At 45.9% G+C, this 18,906-nt stretch overlaps 1 protein-coding gene across 1 annotated transcript in view; it reads left to right on the forward strand.

The window, feature by feature from the left end:
- Window positions 1–18,906, forward strand: part of RTEL1 (regulator of telomere elongation helicase 1) — a 258,104-nt gene that overhangs the window by 145,737 nt on the left and 93,461 nt on the right. Inside the window, exon 27 of the mRNA XM_060230590.1 lies at window positions 18,706–18,854. Coding sequence (XP_060086573.1) covers window positions 18,706–18,854 — 149 coding nt within the window. The remainder of the gene's footprint in view (window positions 1–18,705; window positions 18,855–18,906) is intronic.

Below are 18,906 nucleotides of genomic sequence, written 5' to 3' on the forward strand. Positions count from 1 at the left end.
CTTCTTTCTCTACTTTCTCCTTCCCATGCATAATCTTGTAAACCTCTATCATGCCACCCTGCAGTCGATGTTTGTGTGTGTGTGTGTGTGAAGTGCCACAGCTAATTTACGGCAAGACTTTGTGGGGTTTTGTTTTAATTTAACTTAATTTTTAGATTTATATTCCGCAAGCGGGCTTAGGGCGGCTTACAACAGAAATTTAAACATCTATTACAGATTTTAAAGACATCATAAGGACATAACAGTATAAAACAAAGGCAATACAAGCATCACAACACAGACTGCGAGCCAACAACAGCGTATAGGCTGATATCTATAACACAGTCACCATATATGGACATATGAAGCTGCCTTATATTGAATCAGACCCTTGGTCCATCAAAGTCAGTCTTGTCTACTCAGACTGGCAGCGGCTCTCCAGGGTCTCAAGCTGAGGTCTCACGCCTATTTGCCTGGACCCTTTTTTGGAGATGCCGGGGATTGAACCTGGGACCTTCTGCTTCCCAAGCAGATGCTCTACCACTGAGCCACCGTCCCTCCCCTGCTCTCCAGGGTCTCAAGCAGAGGTTTTTCACACCTACTTGCCTGGACCCTTTTTTGGAGATGCCGGGGATTGAACCTGGGACCCTCTGCTTCCCAAGCAGATGCTCTACCACTGAGCCACCATCCCTCCCATGACGGTAAGGTGACAGGGAGGCCAGTTAATACCAAAGGGACGCCCGCCAGATCAGTTAAAAGCCTGGTGAAAGAGCTCTGCCTTACAGACCCTGCGAAACCTCACTAAGTCCCGCGGGCGACAGTTGCTCAGAGATGGTTTGTCTTTTCCTGCCTCTGTGTGAGAACCTTGGACTTGGTGGGTGGTCTTCCATCCAGCAGCTTAACAGAACCAACCCTCCCTGGCTTCTAAGATCCATCTTCCATATGGCATTTTGACTATTCTTTTCATTTCATCGCTATTCAGAGAAGGTAATAGAATCATAGAGTTGGAAGGGAGACCTCCAGGGTCATCTAGTCCAACCCCTTGCACACTGCAGGAAACTCACAAATCCCTCCCCCTAAATTCACAGGATCTTCATTGCTGTCAGATGGCCATCTAGCCTCTGTTGAAAAACCTCCAAGGAAGGAGAGCCCACCACCTCCCGAGGAGGAAGCCTGTTCCACTGAGGAATCGCTCTAAACTCACAAATCCCTCCCCCTAAATTCACAGGATCTTCATTGCTGTCAGATGGACAGCTAGCCTCTGTTTCAAAACCTCCAAGGAAGGAGAGCCCACCACCTCCCAAGGAGGAAGCCTGTTCCACTGAGCAACCGCTCTAAACTCACAAATACCTCCCCCTAAATTCACAGGATCTTCATTGCTGTCAGATGGCCATCTGGCCTCTGTTTAAAAACCACCAAGGAAGGAGAGCCCACCACCTCCCAAGGAGGAAGCCTTTTCCAGTGAGGAATCGCTCTAACAGGACGTTCTTCCTAATGTTGAGCTGGAAACTCTTTTGATTTAATTTCAACCCATTGATTCTGATCCTTCCTTCTGGGGCCACAGAAAACAATTCCACACCATCCTCTGTATGAGACTTGAAGATGGTGATCCTATCACCTCTCAGCTGCCTCCTCAACAGGCTAAACATCCCCAGCTCCTTCAACCTTTCTTCAGAGAACTTGGTCTCTAGACCCCTCATTATCTTTGTCTCCATCAATCAAAGAAGCTCATTTGGTGAGCACATATGAGAGAGGGCCTTTTTGGTGTCAGCCCCCAAAATTATGGAGCAGACTCCACAGGGAGGTGCCTCTGACCTTATAAAGAACATCAGAAAAGCCATGTTGGATCTAGCCAATGGCCCACCCAGTCCAACACTCTGTGTCACACAGTGGCTAAACAACCCAGGTGCTATCAGAAGGCCCATCAGTGAGGCCAGGACACTAGAAGTCCTCACACTTTTAGAATCATAGAGTTGGAAGGGACCTCCAGGGTCATCTAGTCCAACCCCCTGCACAGTGCAGGAAACTCACAAACGCCTCCCCCTAAATTCACAGGATCTTCACTGCTGTCAGATGGCCTAATCTAGCCTCTGTTGAAAATCCTCCAAAGAAGGAGAGCCCACCGCCTCCCAAGGAAGCCTGTTCTACTGAGGAACCGCTCTTACAGTCAGGAAGGTGACATCTAAATTGAAAGACTGTATGAGTGCGGAAATGCAGGATCTTCTGGGCTGATTTTTGCCACCTTCTGTACTTTGTGAAAGGGACCCAGTAGAGAACCATCCCCAGCCAAGGCCTAGTCATTTATTTTATTTACGGTATATCCCCTTCCCCTGACTGGGGACCCCCAAGTGTCTTTTCACATCTATCCTCTCCTCTGATGAATTGTCACAGCCACATACTTGTGTGGTTAAGTATTTGTTGCTCTTCAGTTGCACAGCCGAGTCCGACTCTTTGCGACCCCAAATCCTTGTTTGTTACATCAGTAACGCTGTCCAGCCGTATCCTCTTTTGCCGCCCCCTTCTTCTTTTGCTTTCTGTCTTTCCCAGCATCAGGGTCTTCTCCAGGGAATGCTCCTTTCTCATTTGGTGGCCAAAGTATTGGAGCTTCAGCTTCAGCATCTGACCTTCCAGGGAACGGTCTGGGTTGATTTCCCTTAGGACTGACTGATTGGATCTTCTTGCAGTCCAAGGGACTCTCAGGAGTCTTCTCCAGCACCACAGCTCAAAAGCATCTATTCTTCTGCGCTCGGCCTTCCTTATGGTCCAGCTCTCACAGCCATACATTACTACTGGGAATACCATTGCTTTGACTACATGGACTTTTGTTGGCAGGGTAATGTCTTTCCCAGCATCAGGGTCTTCTCCAGGGAGTGCTCCCTTCTCATTGGGTGGCCAAAGTATTTTAGCTTCAGCTTCAGCATCTGACCTTCCAGGGAACAGTCTGGGTTGATTTCCCTTAGGACTGACTGATTGGATCTTCTTGCAGTCCAAGGGACTCTCAAGATTCTTCCCCAGCACCACAGCTCAAAAGCATCTATTCTTCTGCGCTCGGCCTTCCTTATGGTCCAGCTCTCACAGCCATACATTATTACTGGGAATACCATCGCTTTGATATACGGACTTTTGTGGGCAGGGTGATGTCTCTACTTTTTATTATACTGCCCAGGTTTGCCATAGCTGTCCTCCCAAGGAGCAAACATCTTTGTGAGTACTTTGTGAGTACACCCCCTCACATTTTGTAAATATTTAAGTATATCTTTTCATGTGACAACACTGAAGAAATGACAGCATCTGACCTTCCAGGGAACAGTCTGGGTTGATTTCCCTTAGGACTGACTGATTGGATCTTCTTGCAGTCCACGGGAAAATTAGGCTGTGAAATTGAGAAGGGCCCAAGGTCACCTGGCGGACTGCCATGGCGAAGTGGGGGGATTTGAACCCAGTCCGGTTCCCAGTCTGACGCTCTGATCATTACACCAAGGCAGCCCGATTTAAATGCTTTGCAACATCCATACAAGCTTCCATGCATTCCTGGGCCCAAAACACTGCTTTGGCTGATTTCATATTGCACTGCAGTCTACCTTGTTCTTCTTGTTTCTTTCTGCTTAATTATAGCTGAAACAAAGGTCTGGTGCACAGGCATTTGCTAGCTTGAACCAGTTGTTGCACAGCTGGGCAAGGTTTCAAGAAATCTGAGACTCAGGCTGTCTCAACCAGTTTCAGCTGCCTCTCCTTTGTTTACCATAAGCTGAGTTGTTTTCAGAGCAGACGGAGCCGCCTGGATTTACCTGCAGCATGTAACAAGCCACATTCCATAGCTCTGAACACTCACATCTGGGGGGAGGACATGAAGGGTTTGCTTGGTAAAATATAACATTTTTTATCTTTGTGGAAGGGGGGGAAACATAAGAGAAGCCCTGTTGGATCAGACCAATGGCCCATCCAGTCCAACACTCTGTGTCACATAAGAACATAAGAGAAGCCATGTTGAATCAGACCAATGACCCATCCAGTCCAATACTCTGTGTCACATAAGAACATAAGAGAAGCCATGTTGAATCAGACCAATGACCCCTCCAGTCCAATACTCTGTGTCACATAAGAACATAAGAGAAGCCCTGTTGGATCAGGCCAGTGGCCCCTCCAGTCCAACACTCTGTGTCACATAAGAACATAAGAGGAGCCATGTTGGATCAGGCCAGTGGCCCATCCAGTCCAACATTCTGTGTCACTTAAGAACATAAGAGAAGCCCTGTTGGATCAGGCCAGTGGCCCATCCAGTCCAATACTCTGTGTCACGTAAGAACATAAGAGAAGCCCTGTTGGATCAGACCAATGGCCCATCCAGTCCAATACTCTGTGTCACATAAGAACATAAGAGAAGCCCTGTTGGATCAGGCCAGTGGCCCATCCAGTCCAACACTCTGTGTCACATAAGAACATAAGAGAAGCCCTGTTGGATCAGACCAATGGCCCATCCAGTCCAATACTCTGTGTCACATAAGAACATAAGAGAAGTCCTGTTGGATCAGGCCAGTGGCCCATCCAGTCCAACACTCTGTGTCACATAAGAACATAAGAGAAGCCCTGTTGGATCAGGCCAATGGCCTCCAGTCCAACACTCTGTGTCACATAAGAACATAAGAGAAGCCCTGTTGGATCAGGCCAGTGGCCCATCCAGTCCAACACTCTGTGTCACATAAGACCATAACAGAAGCCCTGTTGGATCAGGCCAGTGGACCCTCCAGTCCAACACTCTGTGTCACATAAGAACATAAGAGAAGCCCTGTTGGATCAGGTCAGTGGTCCATCCAGTCCAGCACTCTGTGTCCAAAAAACCCAGGTGCCCTCAGGAGGTCCACCAGTGGGGCCAGGACACTAGAAGCCCTCCCACTGTTGCCCTTCCCCCAAGAATACAGAGCATCACTACCCCAGACATGAGAACATAAGAGAAGCCATGCTGGATCAGGCGAATGGCCCATCCAGTCCAACACTCTGTCACACAGTGGCCAAAAAGCCCCAGGGGCTATTGGGAGGTTCACAAGTGGGGCTAGAAGCCCTCTCACACTGCGCCCCCCCCAAGCACCAACAGTCTGTGTCACACAGTGGCCAAAAAAGCCCAGCTGCCATCAGGAGGTCCATCAGTGGGGCCAGGACACTAGAAGCCCTCTCACTGTGCCCCCCCAAACACCAAGAATACAGAGCATCTCTACTCCAGACATAAGAACATAAGAGAAGCCATGTTGGATCAGGCCAATGGCCCATCCAGTCCAGCACTCTGTGTCACACAGTGGCCAAAAAACTCCAGGCGCCATCAGGAGGTCCATCGGTGGGGCCAGGACACTAGAAGCCCTCTCACTGTGCCCCCCCCCAAACACCAAGAATACAGAGCATCTCTACCCCAGACATAAGAACATAAGAGAAGCCATGTTGGATCAGGCCAATGGCCCATCCAGTCCAGCACTCTGTGTCACACAGTGGCCAAAAAACTCCAGGTGCCATCAGGAGGTCCATCAGTGGGGCCAGGACACTAGAGGCCCTCCCACTGTGCCCCCCCCCCCCCCGCAAGAACCAAGAATACAGAGCATCACTGCCCCAGACAGAGAGTCCCAATGATACGCTGTGGCTAATAGCCACTGAGGGACCTCTGCTCCATATAAGAACATAAGAGAAGCCATGTTGGATCAGGCCTATGGCCCATCCAGTCCAGCACTCTGTGTCACACAGTGGTCAAAAACCCCAAGTGCCATCAGGAGGTCCACCAGTGTGGCCAGAACACTAGAAGCCCTCTCACTGTGCCCCCCCCCAGCACCAAGAATACAGAGCATCACTGCCCCAGACAGAGAGTCCTGATATGCTATGGCTAACAGCCACTGAGGGACCTCTGCTCCAGATGTTTCTCCAATCCCCTCTTGAAGCCTCCTATGCTTGTAGACGCCACCACCACCTGCGGCAGTGAATTCCGTGTGTTAACCACCCTTTGGGTGAAGTACTACTTCCTTTTATCGGTTCTAACCCCACTGCTCAGCAATTTCATTGAACGTCCATGAGTTCTCGTATTGCGAGAAAGGAAGAAAAGTACTTCTCAGTGATAGAGAAGGACTATTCTTAACTCCATGGAAATGGATACCTAGACTAAAGTGAACTAAAAGAGAACTCAAAAGGCAAATTGCAACAGAACGTGTGATTGGATTAGGTGTAATTTGCAGAGACGGAGTAGGCAGAAATCAGCACTGGTAATAACACAGGAACATAAGAGAAGCCATGTTGGAACACTCTGTTCCCCTCCCCACCCCCCCACCCCCACCCCAAAGCTCCAAGAATACAGAGCATCACTGCCCCAGACAGAGAGTTCCAACAATACGCTGTGGCTAAGAGCCACTGATGAACCTCTGCTCCATATGCTTATTCAACCCCTTCTTGAAGCCGTCTATGCTTGTAGCCGCCGCCACCTCCTGGGGCAGTGAATTCTACATGTGAGTCACCCTTTGGGTGAAGAAGGACTTCCTTTTATCCATTCTAACCCAACTGCTCAGCAATTTCATGGAGTGCCCACAAGTTCTTGTATTGTGAGAGAGCAAAGTCCTTTCTCTACCTTCTCTATCTCCTGCATAACCTTGTAAACCTCTATCATGTAACCCCTAAAGTTGACATTTTTCCAAGCTAAAGAGAAAGGAAACGTTTATGTTGCCTGCTGTCCTAAGAAGAGCATTCCATTCCAGCAATTTTGCCAGGAAGAATTTTGCTTTTCATGGTACGGTTGACATTTCTTCAGCTCTGGGGCAGCACCGTTTCAAGGATGCTGAAAAACTGGTGATGGTGATGATTCCATGACGATGTATGAAAGCGGTGCACATTCAGTTTGGTGTAGTGGTTAAGTGTGCGGACTCTTATCTGGGAGAACCGGGTTTGATTCCCCACTCCTCCACTTGCACCTGCTGGAATGGCCTTGGGTCAGCCATAGCTCTGGCAGAGGTTGTCCTTGAAAGGGCAGCTGCTGTGAGAGCCCTCTCCAGCCCCACCCACCTCACAGGGTGTCTGTTGTGGGGGAGGAAGGGAAAGGAGATAGTAGGCCGCTCTCTGTCCTTGACAGGGCAGCTGCTGTGAGAGTCCTCTCAGTCCCACCTACCTCACAGGGTGTCTGTTGTGGGGGAGGGAGATAAAGGAGATTGTGAGCTGCTTTGAGACTCTGAGATTCGGAGTAGAAGACAGGATATAAATCCAGTGTCTTCATCTACCTCACAGGGTGTCTGTTGTGGGGGAGGAAGGGAAAGGAGATTGTGAGCCGCTCTGAGACTCTTCGGAGTGGAGGGCGGGATATAAATCCAATATCTTCATCTACCTCACAGGGTGTCTGTTGTGGGGGAGGAAGGGAAAGGAGATTGTGAGCCTCTCTGAGACTCTTCGGAGTGGAGGGCGGGATATAAATCCAATATCTTCATCTACCTCACAGGGTGTCTGTTGTGGGGGAGGAAGGGAAAGGAGATTGTGAGCCGCTCTGAGACTCTTTGGAGTGGAGGGTGGGATATAAATCCAATATCTTCATCTACCTCACAGGGTGTCTGTTGTGGGGGGGGGGGAGGGAAAGGAGATTGTGAGCCGCTCTGAGACTCTTCGGAGTGGAGGGTGGGATATAAATCCAATATCTTCATCTACCTCACAGGGTGTCTGTTGTGGGGGGGGGGAAGGGAAAGGAGATTGTGAGCTTCTCTGAGACTCTTGAGTGGAGGGCGGAATATAAATCCAATGTCTTCTTCAAAAAAAAAAGTCAGGTGACCAAAAAAAGAAAAGGAGAAAAAAGAAGTCAGGCTCCTTGTCAGTTTTGAGATAGTGATCATGAAGATGTTCCAAAGAACGATATGTTGACTCAGAACAGAAGCGGCAGGGTGAAACTACACATAGGCAGTTTTTAGTTAAACGTTCAGAAAAACATTTCCTGTGAGCAAGTTTTGGGTTGGCTTTAGCTACCTAAGGAGGGTTTTCAGTTTTCTTTTCTGGAAATTAGAGGTTATTATTTTTTTAATTTAATTTTTATTTTAAATACGAACAGTAAAACAGTTTTAAAAAAATACAACCATACCATAAAACATAATAACCAAGATAACCATCGACACTCTGTTACAAAACCTAAGTTCACAGTTGATAGCTTTAGTTGCATCAAGGGGATTATATCATCACATTAAAAAATCCAAACTGGTTTCCACGTTTCATCTGATAAGGGAACTACCGCATGAGAGTCCCCCCCCCTCAAAAAAAATGGATTATGCATAATCCTGCCCATCGAAAATTGTTCCCAGAGTTCCTGGTGCCAGGTAAAGGCAGTCCCCTGTGCAAGCACCAGTCATTTCTTACTCTGGGGTGACGTTGCTTTCACAACGTTTTCACGACAGACTTTTTATGGGGTGGTTTGCCATTGCCTTCCCCGGTCTTTTATGCTTCCCCCCCAGCAAGCTGGGGACTCATTTGAACCAATCTCGAAAGGATGGAAGGTTGAGTCAACCTGGAGCTGGCTACCTGAAACCCAGCTTCCGCCGGGATCGAACTCAGGTCGTGAGCAGAGGATTCAGACTGCAGTACTGCAGCTTTACTACTCTGCGCCACAGGGCTCTTAAAAGATCTCACGGGGGACCTCCAATTCCTGGCAATAAGCAGACGTTCAGAAGCAGCCAACGTTGAGACAAAAGATTTGATGAAATTAGAGGTTTATAAGTGAAACAAGATGGTTGGTCTTCAGCACATGTGCTGAATGTAACCGGGGGGGGGCAGATAATAGGGGGCGCCTCTGGCCATGAGAAGTATCACCGGTGGGATTGGCTGGACCACAAGAGCCAGCCAGCCTCTTCTCCATTTTCTCATTCTGTGCCGTTTTGTGCCCCCACTCCAAGTCACAGAATCATAGAGTCGGAAGGGACTTCCAACATATGAACATATGAAGCTGCCTTCTACTGAATCATACCCCCCGGTCCATCAAAGTCAGTATTGTCTACTCAGACTGGCAGCGGCTCTCCAGGGTCTCAAGCTGAGGTTCTTCACGCCTACTTGCCTGGACCCTTTTTAGCTGGAGATGCCGGGGATTGAACCTGGGACCTTCTGCTTACCAAACAGATGCTCTACCACTGAGCCACCGTCCCTCCCCTGCTCTCCAGGGTCTCAAGCTGAGGTTTTTCACACCTATTTGCCTGAACGCTTTTGAGTTGGAGATGCCGGGGATTGAACCTGGGACCTTCTGCTTACCAAACTGATGCTCTAGCACTGAGCCACCGCCCCTCCACTTGCACAATGTAGGAAATTCACAACTACCTTCCCCCACCCCCACCCCAAAACAGATGCTCTACCACTGAGCCACCATTCCTATTTGCTGTACCCTTTTGAGTTGGAGATGCCAGGGATTGAACCTGAGACCTCCTGCTTACCAAGCAGATGCTCTAGCACTGAGCCACCATCCCTCCCCTGCTCTCCAGGGTCTCAAGTTGAGGTTTTCACACCTATTTGTCAGAACCCTTTTGAGTTGGAGATGCCGGGGATTGAACCTGGGACCTTCTGCTTACCAAACTGATGTTCTACCACTGAGCCACCATCCCTCCCCTGCTCTCCAGGGTCTCAAGCTGAGGTTTTTCACACCCATCTGCCTGAACCCTTTTGAGTTGGAGATGCCGGGGATTGAACCTGGGACCTTCTGCTTACCAAGCAGATGCTCTACCACTGAGCCACCATCCCTCCCGGGCTCTCCAGGGTCTCCAGCTGAGGTTTTTCTCACCTATTTGCCTGGACCTTTTTTAGTTGGAGATGCCAGGGAATGATCCTGGGACCTTCTGCTTACCAAACAGATGCTCTATCACTGAGCCACCATCCCTCCCCTGCTCTCCAGGGTCTCAAGCTGAGGTTCTGCACGCCTACTTGCCTGGACCCTTTTTAGCTGGAGATGCCGTGGATTGAACCTGGGACCTTCTGCTTATCAAGCGGATGCTCTACCACTGAGCCACCTCCCTCCCCTGCTCTTCAGGGTCTCAAGCTGAGGTTTTTCACACCTATTTGCCTGGAGCCTTTTGAATTGGAGATGCCGGGGATTGAACCTGGGACCTTCTGCTTACCAAGCCGATGCTCTAGCACTGAGCCACCGCCCCTCCACTTGCACAATGCAGGAAATTCACAGCTACCTCCCACCACACCTCCAGTGACCCCCTCTCACTCCATGCTCAGAAAATGCCTTCTCCCACCCCCACCCCAAAAAAACACAACTCTCCAGGATCCCTAGCCAAATTGGCCCAGGGGTCAGTCAGCTAGAAAGAAGTTTATACCCAGGCCTTCCCTGTGGTCCAAAAACAAGAGTGGCCCAGAAACAAAGCAGGAGTCCAGTAGCACCTTTAAGACCAACCAAGTTTTATTCAGAATGTAAGCTTTCGTATGCAGCCATACTTCATCAGACACAGGAATGAGGTAGAGCAAACAGAGTTACGTATAGCTGGTGGGCAGTGGTTAAGCACGCAAAATGGCACAGAGTCATAGGAAAGGAAAGGTCCCCTGTGCAAGCACCAGTCGTTTCCGACTCTGGGGTGACGTCGCTTTCACAACGTTTTCACGGCAGACCTTTTTAATAATAATAATAATACTTTTTATTTGTATCCCGCCCTCCCCGCCAGGGCAGGCTCAGGGCGGCTCACAGCATACGAATATAAAATACAATAAAACCATACATAGTAATTACGGTTACATTTATAAAATCATCATTAAATCATTAACAAGTTACATTAAAATTAACGAGGTGGTTTGCCATTGCCTTCCCCAGTCACCTGTGCTTCCCCCCCCCCCCCCCAGCAAGCTGGGTAGTCATTTGACCGACCTCGGAAGGATGGAAGGCAGAGTCAACCTCGAGCCGGCTACCTGAAAACCCAGCTTCCCCCGGGGATGGAACTCAGGTTGTGAGCAGAGCTTAGGACTGCAGCTTTAACACTCTGCGCCACGGGGCTCTTTATAATCCAGTTGCAAAACAGTGACATGAACAAATTAAAAGGACATTTGGTCAAATCGAAAGGACGTGTCAGAATGGCCCAGCAGTCTCTTGCACTTTGGTGCTCATGTGCAGGCCCCATGCTCCAAACAGTCGGTCACCATTGAATTCAAACTGCAAGCCTTTGATGGATCAAGTGTGCCTAATTGTTTTTTTCTTAAAGGTCAAAGTAGCCACTGGGGAAGGTCAGCAGAGTTGAGGCTGCTAGCCTTTTCGCCCTGCGACTTCTCCCCCACCCTCACTTAAGCTGATACGCAAACCTGGTTCTCTCCGTTCCTAATCTACTGCTTTACCTGCTGGATCGTGGTGGCTCGGGGCTTTTAAATAGAGGCTGCTGCTCCCAAGGTTTTTTTTTTTCGTATTAACTCTGGGACAGGGGTGGCCAAACTTGCTTTAACGCAAGAGCCACACAGAATAAACATCAGTTGATTGAGAGCCACAAGACATGAACGGCAGATGTTTGAGGGAAGGAAGGAAGATGGAGAGGAGAGAGAGGTGGAAAGAAAGCAACTTTAAATGCAATCTCCAAGCCTGGCTTGGCTGGCTTGGAGAAGTGATTCAAAGAGACAAATGCCTTCTCCGGGCTGCCCACTGGGTTGGTGGGAGCTTCATTTGGTGTAGTGGTTAAGTGTGCGGACTCTAAACTGGGAAAACCGGGTTTGATTCCCCACTCCTCCACTTGCAGCTGCTGGAATGGCCTTGGGTCAGCCATAGCTCTGGCAGAGGTTGTCCTTGAAAGGGCAGCTGCTGGGGGCTTCCGGTCTATGGCGGGGCGAGGCGGCTGCGTTGTGCGGTGAGCTCCGCAGAGACGCGCCGAACCTCGGCTTCTAGGGGGGCTTGTGTGCCCGCACACACCTTCTGTCGTTGGAGGTAGTGCACCGAGGGGGCTGAGGGAAGTGTTGGAAGGGGTCGTTTGGCTCCCCAAGCACTACGCCCTCTTTCCTGTCCCGAAGCCGAGAGGCGCCGCCAAGGCGACTCAGCTCCGACCGCCGGTATGAGGAGGGCTCTGTTGGAAGGCGGTTCTAGGAAATAAAGAGGTTTTCTCCAATTTGGACTCGATCTGCTTGGCGGTCTCACTACGTTTCTGGTGAGGAAGATTTTCCTGGACCAAATTAACCCGGACGGCAGAGGAGGAAGGCTCTAGTCTGTCTTTTCTTTAGCGGTGGATCCGAAATGGCGGCGGCGTGAGGGGGAAGAAGGAGCCAGAGGCGTCGGCGTCTGAAGGGACGGTAGAAACTCAAGTTGTGTTTTTCCATTTCCCTTATCCCTTCGGTTGGCGGGCTTTCCGACTGGTGGACTCCTTAATACCCTGTCTTCATTATTTGGACCGTTTGTTACCTTTTTCAAGCTATTTTTTCCTGAGTTTAAAAAGAACAGAGCGAAACTGGAGAGGAAGAGAGTTTTGGACTGAGGGGTGAGACGGAGAGGAAGGGAGCGACTTGGTGACTTGTAAACTCTATAGAATTTGAGCTGGGACTTATTACAAGAACCTTGGAAGATATTACCTATTGGAAAAAGGCTGAGCCACAGAGACTCAAACGGTTTTTGAAACGAACTTGGACTTGGTTTTTCTATACTTATCCCCTCTCCCCCCTCCGCCTCTTCCCGTTTAACAACATAGTCTTCTCTTTTCTCTTTTTTCTTATCAGAAGAACGTTGGTTGGGGGAGGTGAAGAAGGAAGTGGGGAGGGAAAAGGGAGTGGGAGGTGAAGTGGGAGAGCCTCTCTCTTTCTTTGTAGACTTTGTATTTTTGCTTTCAATGTAGGTAGGGGTGGAGGTGGTGACCAGAACGCTGATTTATAATATCAGCCGTAGATTAGTAGAGCTTCGTAGAACTGTTTAAAATGTCTCAGCAGGCTAAAGCTAAGTTCTCACCTGGTCAACCCAAATCAGTAGGGGCGTCAATCTCCCAGGAAGCCCTCAAAGAAATGCAACAATTCTATCTTGAGAATTTGAAGCAGACTCAACTTGTGCTAAGCAATCAGATAGAGAGTCTTGCTAACAAAATAGAAGCTTTAGATGATAAGTGCAAGGATACCAAGAAGGATATTGCTGAAGTGGTCAAAATTACAAAGTCAATAGAAGGGAAGTTCAAACAAACAGACCTAAGGATAGGAGAAATTGCAAGCAAACAAGAAGAACAGGATATTAAAACGGCCAAATTGGAACAGGGCCAAGCAGATTACATACTTAGATTAGTTAATATCCCTGAGGACAAAGGTGAGAATTTAATGGAATTGGTAACAGAGGCACTTACAAACATTTTAAGGAAAGACCAGGAGGAGATAGAAAAAGAAATTGATTATATAATAAGAATGGGATCACAGTATGCAAGGAAAAACGATCTCCCGAGGGAAGTCCATGTAAAGTTTGTGAGAAGATGTATTAAAGAAAAAATTTGGAGAGAAATAAGGGAGGTTCCACTCACGGTTAAAGGAACTAGGATTAAAGTGATGAGAGAGATCCCCTGGGTAATAAGGCATAAAAGGAAACCATATGCGAACTTAGTGGCAATGCTACAAAATCAAGGGATCATGTATAGATGGCTGTTCCCAGAGGGGTTGCTGTTTACACATATGGGAACAAGATATAAGATAGACTCTTACGAGAAGGCGGAAGATTTTTTGATAAACCAAGCTAAATTTTGGGCACGGAAAGGAGAGAGAGGGAAATTCAGGGAAAAACAGGATAAGACTGACCCAAGTCGTGTGGGAGAACCGGATGATCCGACCTCCTCAAGTGAAAGAGAGGAGGGGGAAGTACAGGGAGAGGAAAGGTCTCAGAGAGAAACCAGGGCGCAGAGAAAAAAGAAAAACTTCCCAGGTGAATAAAAAGCCGGTTCTTTTTTTCCTTTTCTTTTCCTCCCCAAATAAGAATGAATAAGTTAAAATTTATTTCGTTGAATGTAAATGGTTTGAATTCCCCAAACAAAAGAAAACGTATATTTTTGCAATTAAAGAAAATAAGTTCAGATATCATATGTTTGCAGGAGACACATTTGAGAAAGAGAGACGAATGGCTATTACAAAATGAAAGACTAGGCAGGGCATTTATAACTTCTGAAGCACAAAAGAAAAAAAGAGGATTAGTCACTTATGTTAGAGGGAACTTGCAAGCCAGAATGGTTTTTCAATCGGAAGATGCAAGATTTCAGGGGATAGAAATTGTTAAAGAATCTTTGAAAATCTTATTGGTTAATATATATGCCCCAAACGACAAACAGAATAAATTTTATAAGGATCTTTATAGGGAAATCAGAACTCAAGATTATGATAGGATATGTCTGTTGGGTGATTTTAACGCGGTTTCATGCCCAAAGCTAGATAGAAGCTCTAGAAGAACCGGAAGTAATACCCTACCGGAGGTCTTTTTTAGGCTGGTAGAAGAATTTACTTTAGTAGACATTTGGCGAACTCTAAATCCGGACAAAAATGATTTTACTTTTTTTTCTTGTAGACACAATTCATGGTCCCGTATAGACATGATGTGGATCTCAGTAAATTTAACGAAATTAATTGAAGAAGTAGAAATCCTCCCTAATACAATTGCTGACCATAACCCCATTATCATGGCAATGAGAGATGTTAAGAGAAGTCCAGGGTGGAGAATGAATCCAAGATTGTTAGAGGACAAAGAATTCATTAAACATGCCAGAAAAGAGTTGAAGGCCTTTTTTCAATTAAATACACAGGAAGATACTTCTTATACAACCCTATGGGAAACAAGTAAAGCATACATGAGAGGTATAGCTATCAGCTTCAATGCTTTTAAGAGTCGGGAGGAAAATAGAATCTTAACAGATTTAACAGAAAAAATAAAGATAAAAGAAAGACAGCTAAAAGAGAAACCGACCTTACAAGAAATGAAATTAGAATTAAAGATGTTGCAACATAAGGTCCATTTAATATTCTTGGCAGAGATGCAGAAAAAGGTTAGATATGCCAAACAACAGTTTTTTGAAAATGCTAATAAGCCAGGGAGATGGTTAGCCTATAAAGTCAGAAAAGAGAGAGAGAGGAAAATAATAAATACCCTGAAGGACAAAGATGGTAATCAAAAAACATCTCTAGCAGAGATGAAACGTATAGTCTGTGATTTTTATACTCAGCTATATAGAGGTAGTGATATTGATGGTGATGCACAAGACAGGTATCTCAAACAAAAGGTAACACAAAGACTAACCAAGGAACAGAAAGAAATTCTGGGCCGTTCTCCTACGATGTCAGAATTAGAAGAAGCTTGGGCCAAACTCAAGAAACATAAAGCAGCGGGACCGGATGGCCTCCCCGCCGAATACTACATAAGGCTGAAAGAGACCCTGATAACACATTTCAAACTCCTTATTGATGAAATCTGGAGTGTATGTAAGACTCCAGACTCTTGGAAAGGGGCCAATGTAGTCTTAATCCCGAAAACCAGAATTGATTTAGACCAGATTAGAAACTATCGGCCGATCTCGTTGTTAAACGTAGATTATAAAATTTACGCGTTGATTTTGGCCAACAGAGTGAAGAAGATATTAAAAATATTAATACATGAGGATCAGGCAGGTTTTCTACCAAAGAGACATTTGAGAACCAATATAAGAATCGTATCAAATATTTTAGAATATTATGAGGTTCATAGGGAAAAGGAAATGTTATTGTTTTTTATCGATGCCGAAAAAGCATTTGATAATCTTAATTGGGAGTTTATTTTTCGCTTATTAGAAATAATGGACTTTGAGGAACAGTTTACCAAAAATATTCAGGCTATCTACAAAGATCAAACGGCAAAGATAATAATAAATGGAAGTCTGACTGAGGAGATAACAATACATAAGGGGACGAGACAGGGCTGTCCGCTCTCACCGTTACTTTTTATTCTGTCCTTGGAGGTCTTAAACTCTTCTATAAGAGCGAATGACAAAATCTCAGGATTGAATGTTAAAGGGGAATCTTATAAAGTTTTATCATACGCAGATGATATGGCCCTGATTCTACAAAATAATAAGGTGACTATAGATGAAACGCTAAAAGAATTGATGGAATATGGGTCTGTGGCAGGATTAACAATAAACAAACAGAAATCCAAAATACTCACCAAAAATATTTCCCCACAAAGGATAAAGGAATTGGAGACAAAAACAGGGTTTAGTAATCACCCAAAAGTTAGGTATTTGGGCATAGAATTCACAGGCAGATGTAGTAATCTCTATGAAAATAACTGTGGACCACTGTTAAAAGAGATTGAATCCTTATTAAAAAAATGGGCAAATTTAAAGATCTCTTTTATGGGTAGAGTAGCACTTGTCAAGATGACCATCCTACCTAAAGTCATGTTTCTTTTTCAAACAATCAATTTTGTGATAAAGAAACCCTTTTTTGATAAGTTGGACCAATTAATTAAAAAATTTGTATGGCTAGGAAAAAAACCTAGAGTGAAATGGAAAGTATTGAAAGATAGAAAGGAAAATGGTGGCTTAGGACTCCCGGATTGGGAATCGTATCACATTGCTTGTGTTATGCTCTGGTTCAAGGAGTGGATTCTATTAGAGAACAACAGAATTTTAGCGCTTGAGGGTTTTAATCTTCACGCAGGGTGGCATGCGAACCTTTGGTATGTAACCAAGGGACAGAACTATTTTAAGAACCACTTAATACGTAAAACTATTCTCGAGACCTGGCTAAAGGTAAAAAGAAAAATTTATGTTAAAACCCCGAGATGGTTATCCCCTGAGGAAGCTTCAATTCTACCTCAATTATGGCATTTTAATAGAAAGGCTAGATATTCAGATATATTAGATGAGAAAGATAATCTTAGAACGAATGAAGATCTTGAATCCAGAGGGGTAAAGTTCGATTGGTGGACGAGGAATCAAATAGTTGCAAAATATAACATGGACAAGCCTAAGGGCTTCACTAAAGATAATTATGACTTTGACAAGATATTAGTTAAAGAGGATGACAAAGTAATTAAAAAAGTCTATAACTATTTGATGCAAATTAAGCTCGAAAATGAGGTGGTTAAAGAACCAATGATAAAGTGGGCGCAAAACCTGAAGAAGACTGTAGATTTAGAAGAATGGGACTCCTACTGGAGGCTAAATTATAAATACATCAAACCAATAAATCTCAGAGAAAATTCTTTTAAAATTTTTCACAGATGGTACATTACTCCTCTACAACTCTCCAAAATAGATAAATCCATTTCACCAAAGTGCTGGAAATGTGGCTCGGCAATAGGCTCCTTTTTCCACATCTGGTGGAATTGTAAAGTCACAAATAAATTTTGGATAATGGTTTATGAGCTTTTAAAGGCAATATTACAAATTGACATCCAATTTAAACCAGAATTGATGTTATTATCTTTCGTTAGAAAAGCAATCCCCAAAGAAGATTTTCAGGTGACGATGTATATCCTCACATCTGCAAGGACAATTTTCGCCAGATATTGGCGACAAGAGAAGTGCCCCAAAATAGAGGAGGTGGTAGACAAGATTTTTAATGCAGCAGAAATGGATATACTTTCGAGTTTGTTGAAAGGGGACTCTGAAACAGAGGCCAGAATGAAGTGGGAGAAATTCTACAGATGGTATGAGGGAAACAGGCAAGAATCTGTGTTAGTAAATTAATTGTTGACAAGCTCTTTCTTATTAATGTTAAAGTTTATACAAGATGGTTTCTTATACGAAAACCTAAAAAATATTTAGAATGAGAACTTTGTGAGTTTGGTTAAAATTGCCAACTGCAGATATAAAACTACAGAAAACCCTTCTCAAGGATGACTATGATTGGAAATCACAGCAGTATATATTATTTCTTTTTTTTATTTTTTTTTTTGTTTTTCTTCTCTTTCCTTTCTGTTTGTATGTAAGATTCCAAATGTTGTAACTTTTTGTATGCTGTTTTTTTTTTGGATTGAATAAAACATTTAAAAAAAAAAAAAAAAAAGGGCAGCTGCTGTGAGAGCCCTCTCAGCCCCACCCACCTCACAGGGTGTCTGTTGTGGGGGAGGAAGGGAAAGGAGATTGTAGGCCGCTCTCTGTCCTTGAAAGGGCAGCTTCTGTCAGAGCTCTCTCAGCCCCACCTACCTCACAGGGTGTCTGTTGTGGGGGGAGAAGAGATAGGAGATTGTAAGCCACTCTGAGTCTCTGATTCAGAGGGAAGGGCGGGGTATAAATCTGCAGTCTTCTAATGTCACGCTTCCAAGGACTTGTCACCTTACAAGGTAAAGAAGACTGCAGAGAGCTAGTTTGGGGTAGCGGTTAAGTGTGCGGACTCTTATCTGGGAGAACTGGGTTTGATTCCCCACTCCTCCACTTGCACCTGCTGGAATGGCCTTGGGTTAGCCATAGCTCTCGCAGGAGTTGTCCTTGAAAGGGCAGCTTCTGTCAGAGCTCTCTCAGCCCCACCTACCTCACAGGATGTCTGTTGCGGGGGGGGGAGAAGATGAAGGAGATTGTAAGCTGCTCTGTGTCTCTGCTTCAGAGAGAAGAGCGGGGTATAAATCTGCAGTCGTCTTCTTCATGAGCCACATAATGTGTGTTAAAGAGCCCCGTGTGGCTCCCCGAGCTGCAGTTTGGCCACCCCTGCTCTAGGATCTTCTGAGTGTCTTTTGATCAGCGTCAACTGAATGCAATTCTGTGCCTGTGAACGTCCAGCCAGTCCTGAGCAGAGAGAATCAAGGCCGGGCTGTCGGGTTGTAAGTCAATTTCCTCTTTGCGTATCTCGTATCAGATAACGGAATGTCCAACGTCAACTTCGACTGCTATCTGGGTCCACTCGCCTCGAGGAAGCAGGCTGGTAACCTCCTGGACGCCCTGGAGCACAACGAACAGAACTGCACGGAGGCAGCGGAGGAAGGTGGCTTGCCGGGAGAAGAAAAGGTACGGACGGGGAGGGGTTGTGGCTCAGTGGAAAAGGCCCTGCTTGGCATCT

The sequence above is a fragment of the Heteronotia binoei genome, chromosome 2 (genome assembly GCF_032191835.1).
Source record: "Heteronotia binoei isolate CCM8104 ecotype False Entrance Well chromosome 2, APGP_CSIRO_Hbin_v1, whole genome shotgun sequence".
Classification (NCBI taxonomy): Eukaryota; Metazoa; Chordata; class Lepidosauria; order Squamata; family Gekkonidae; genus Heteronotia; species Heteronotia binoei.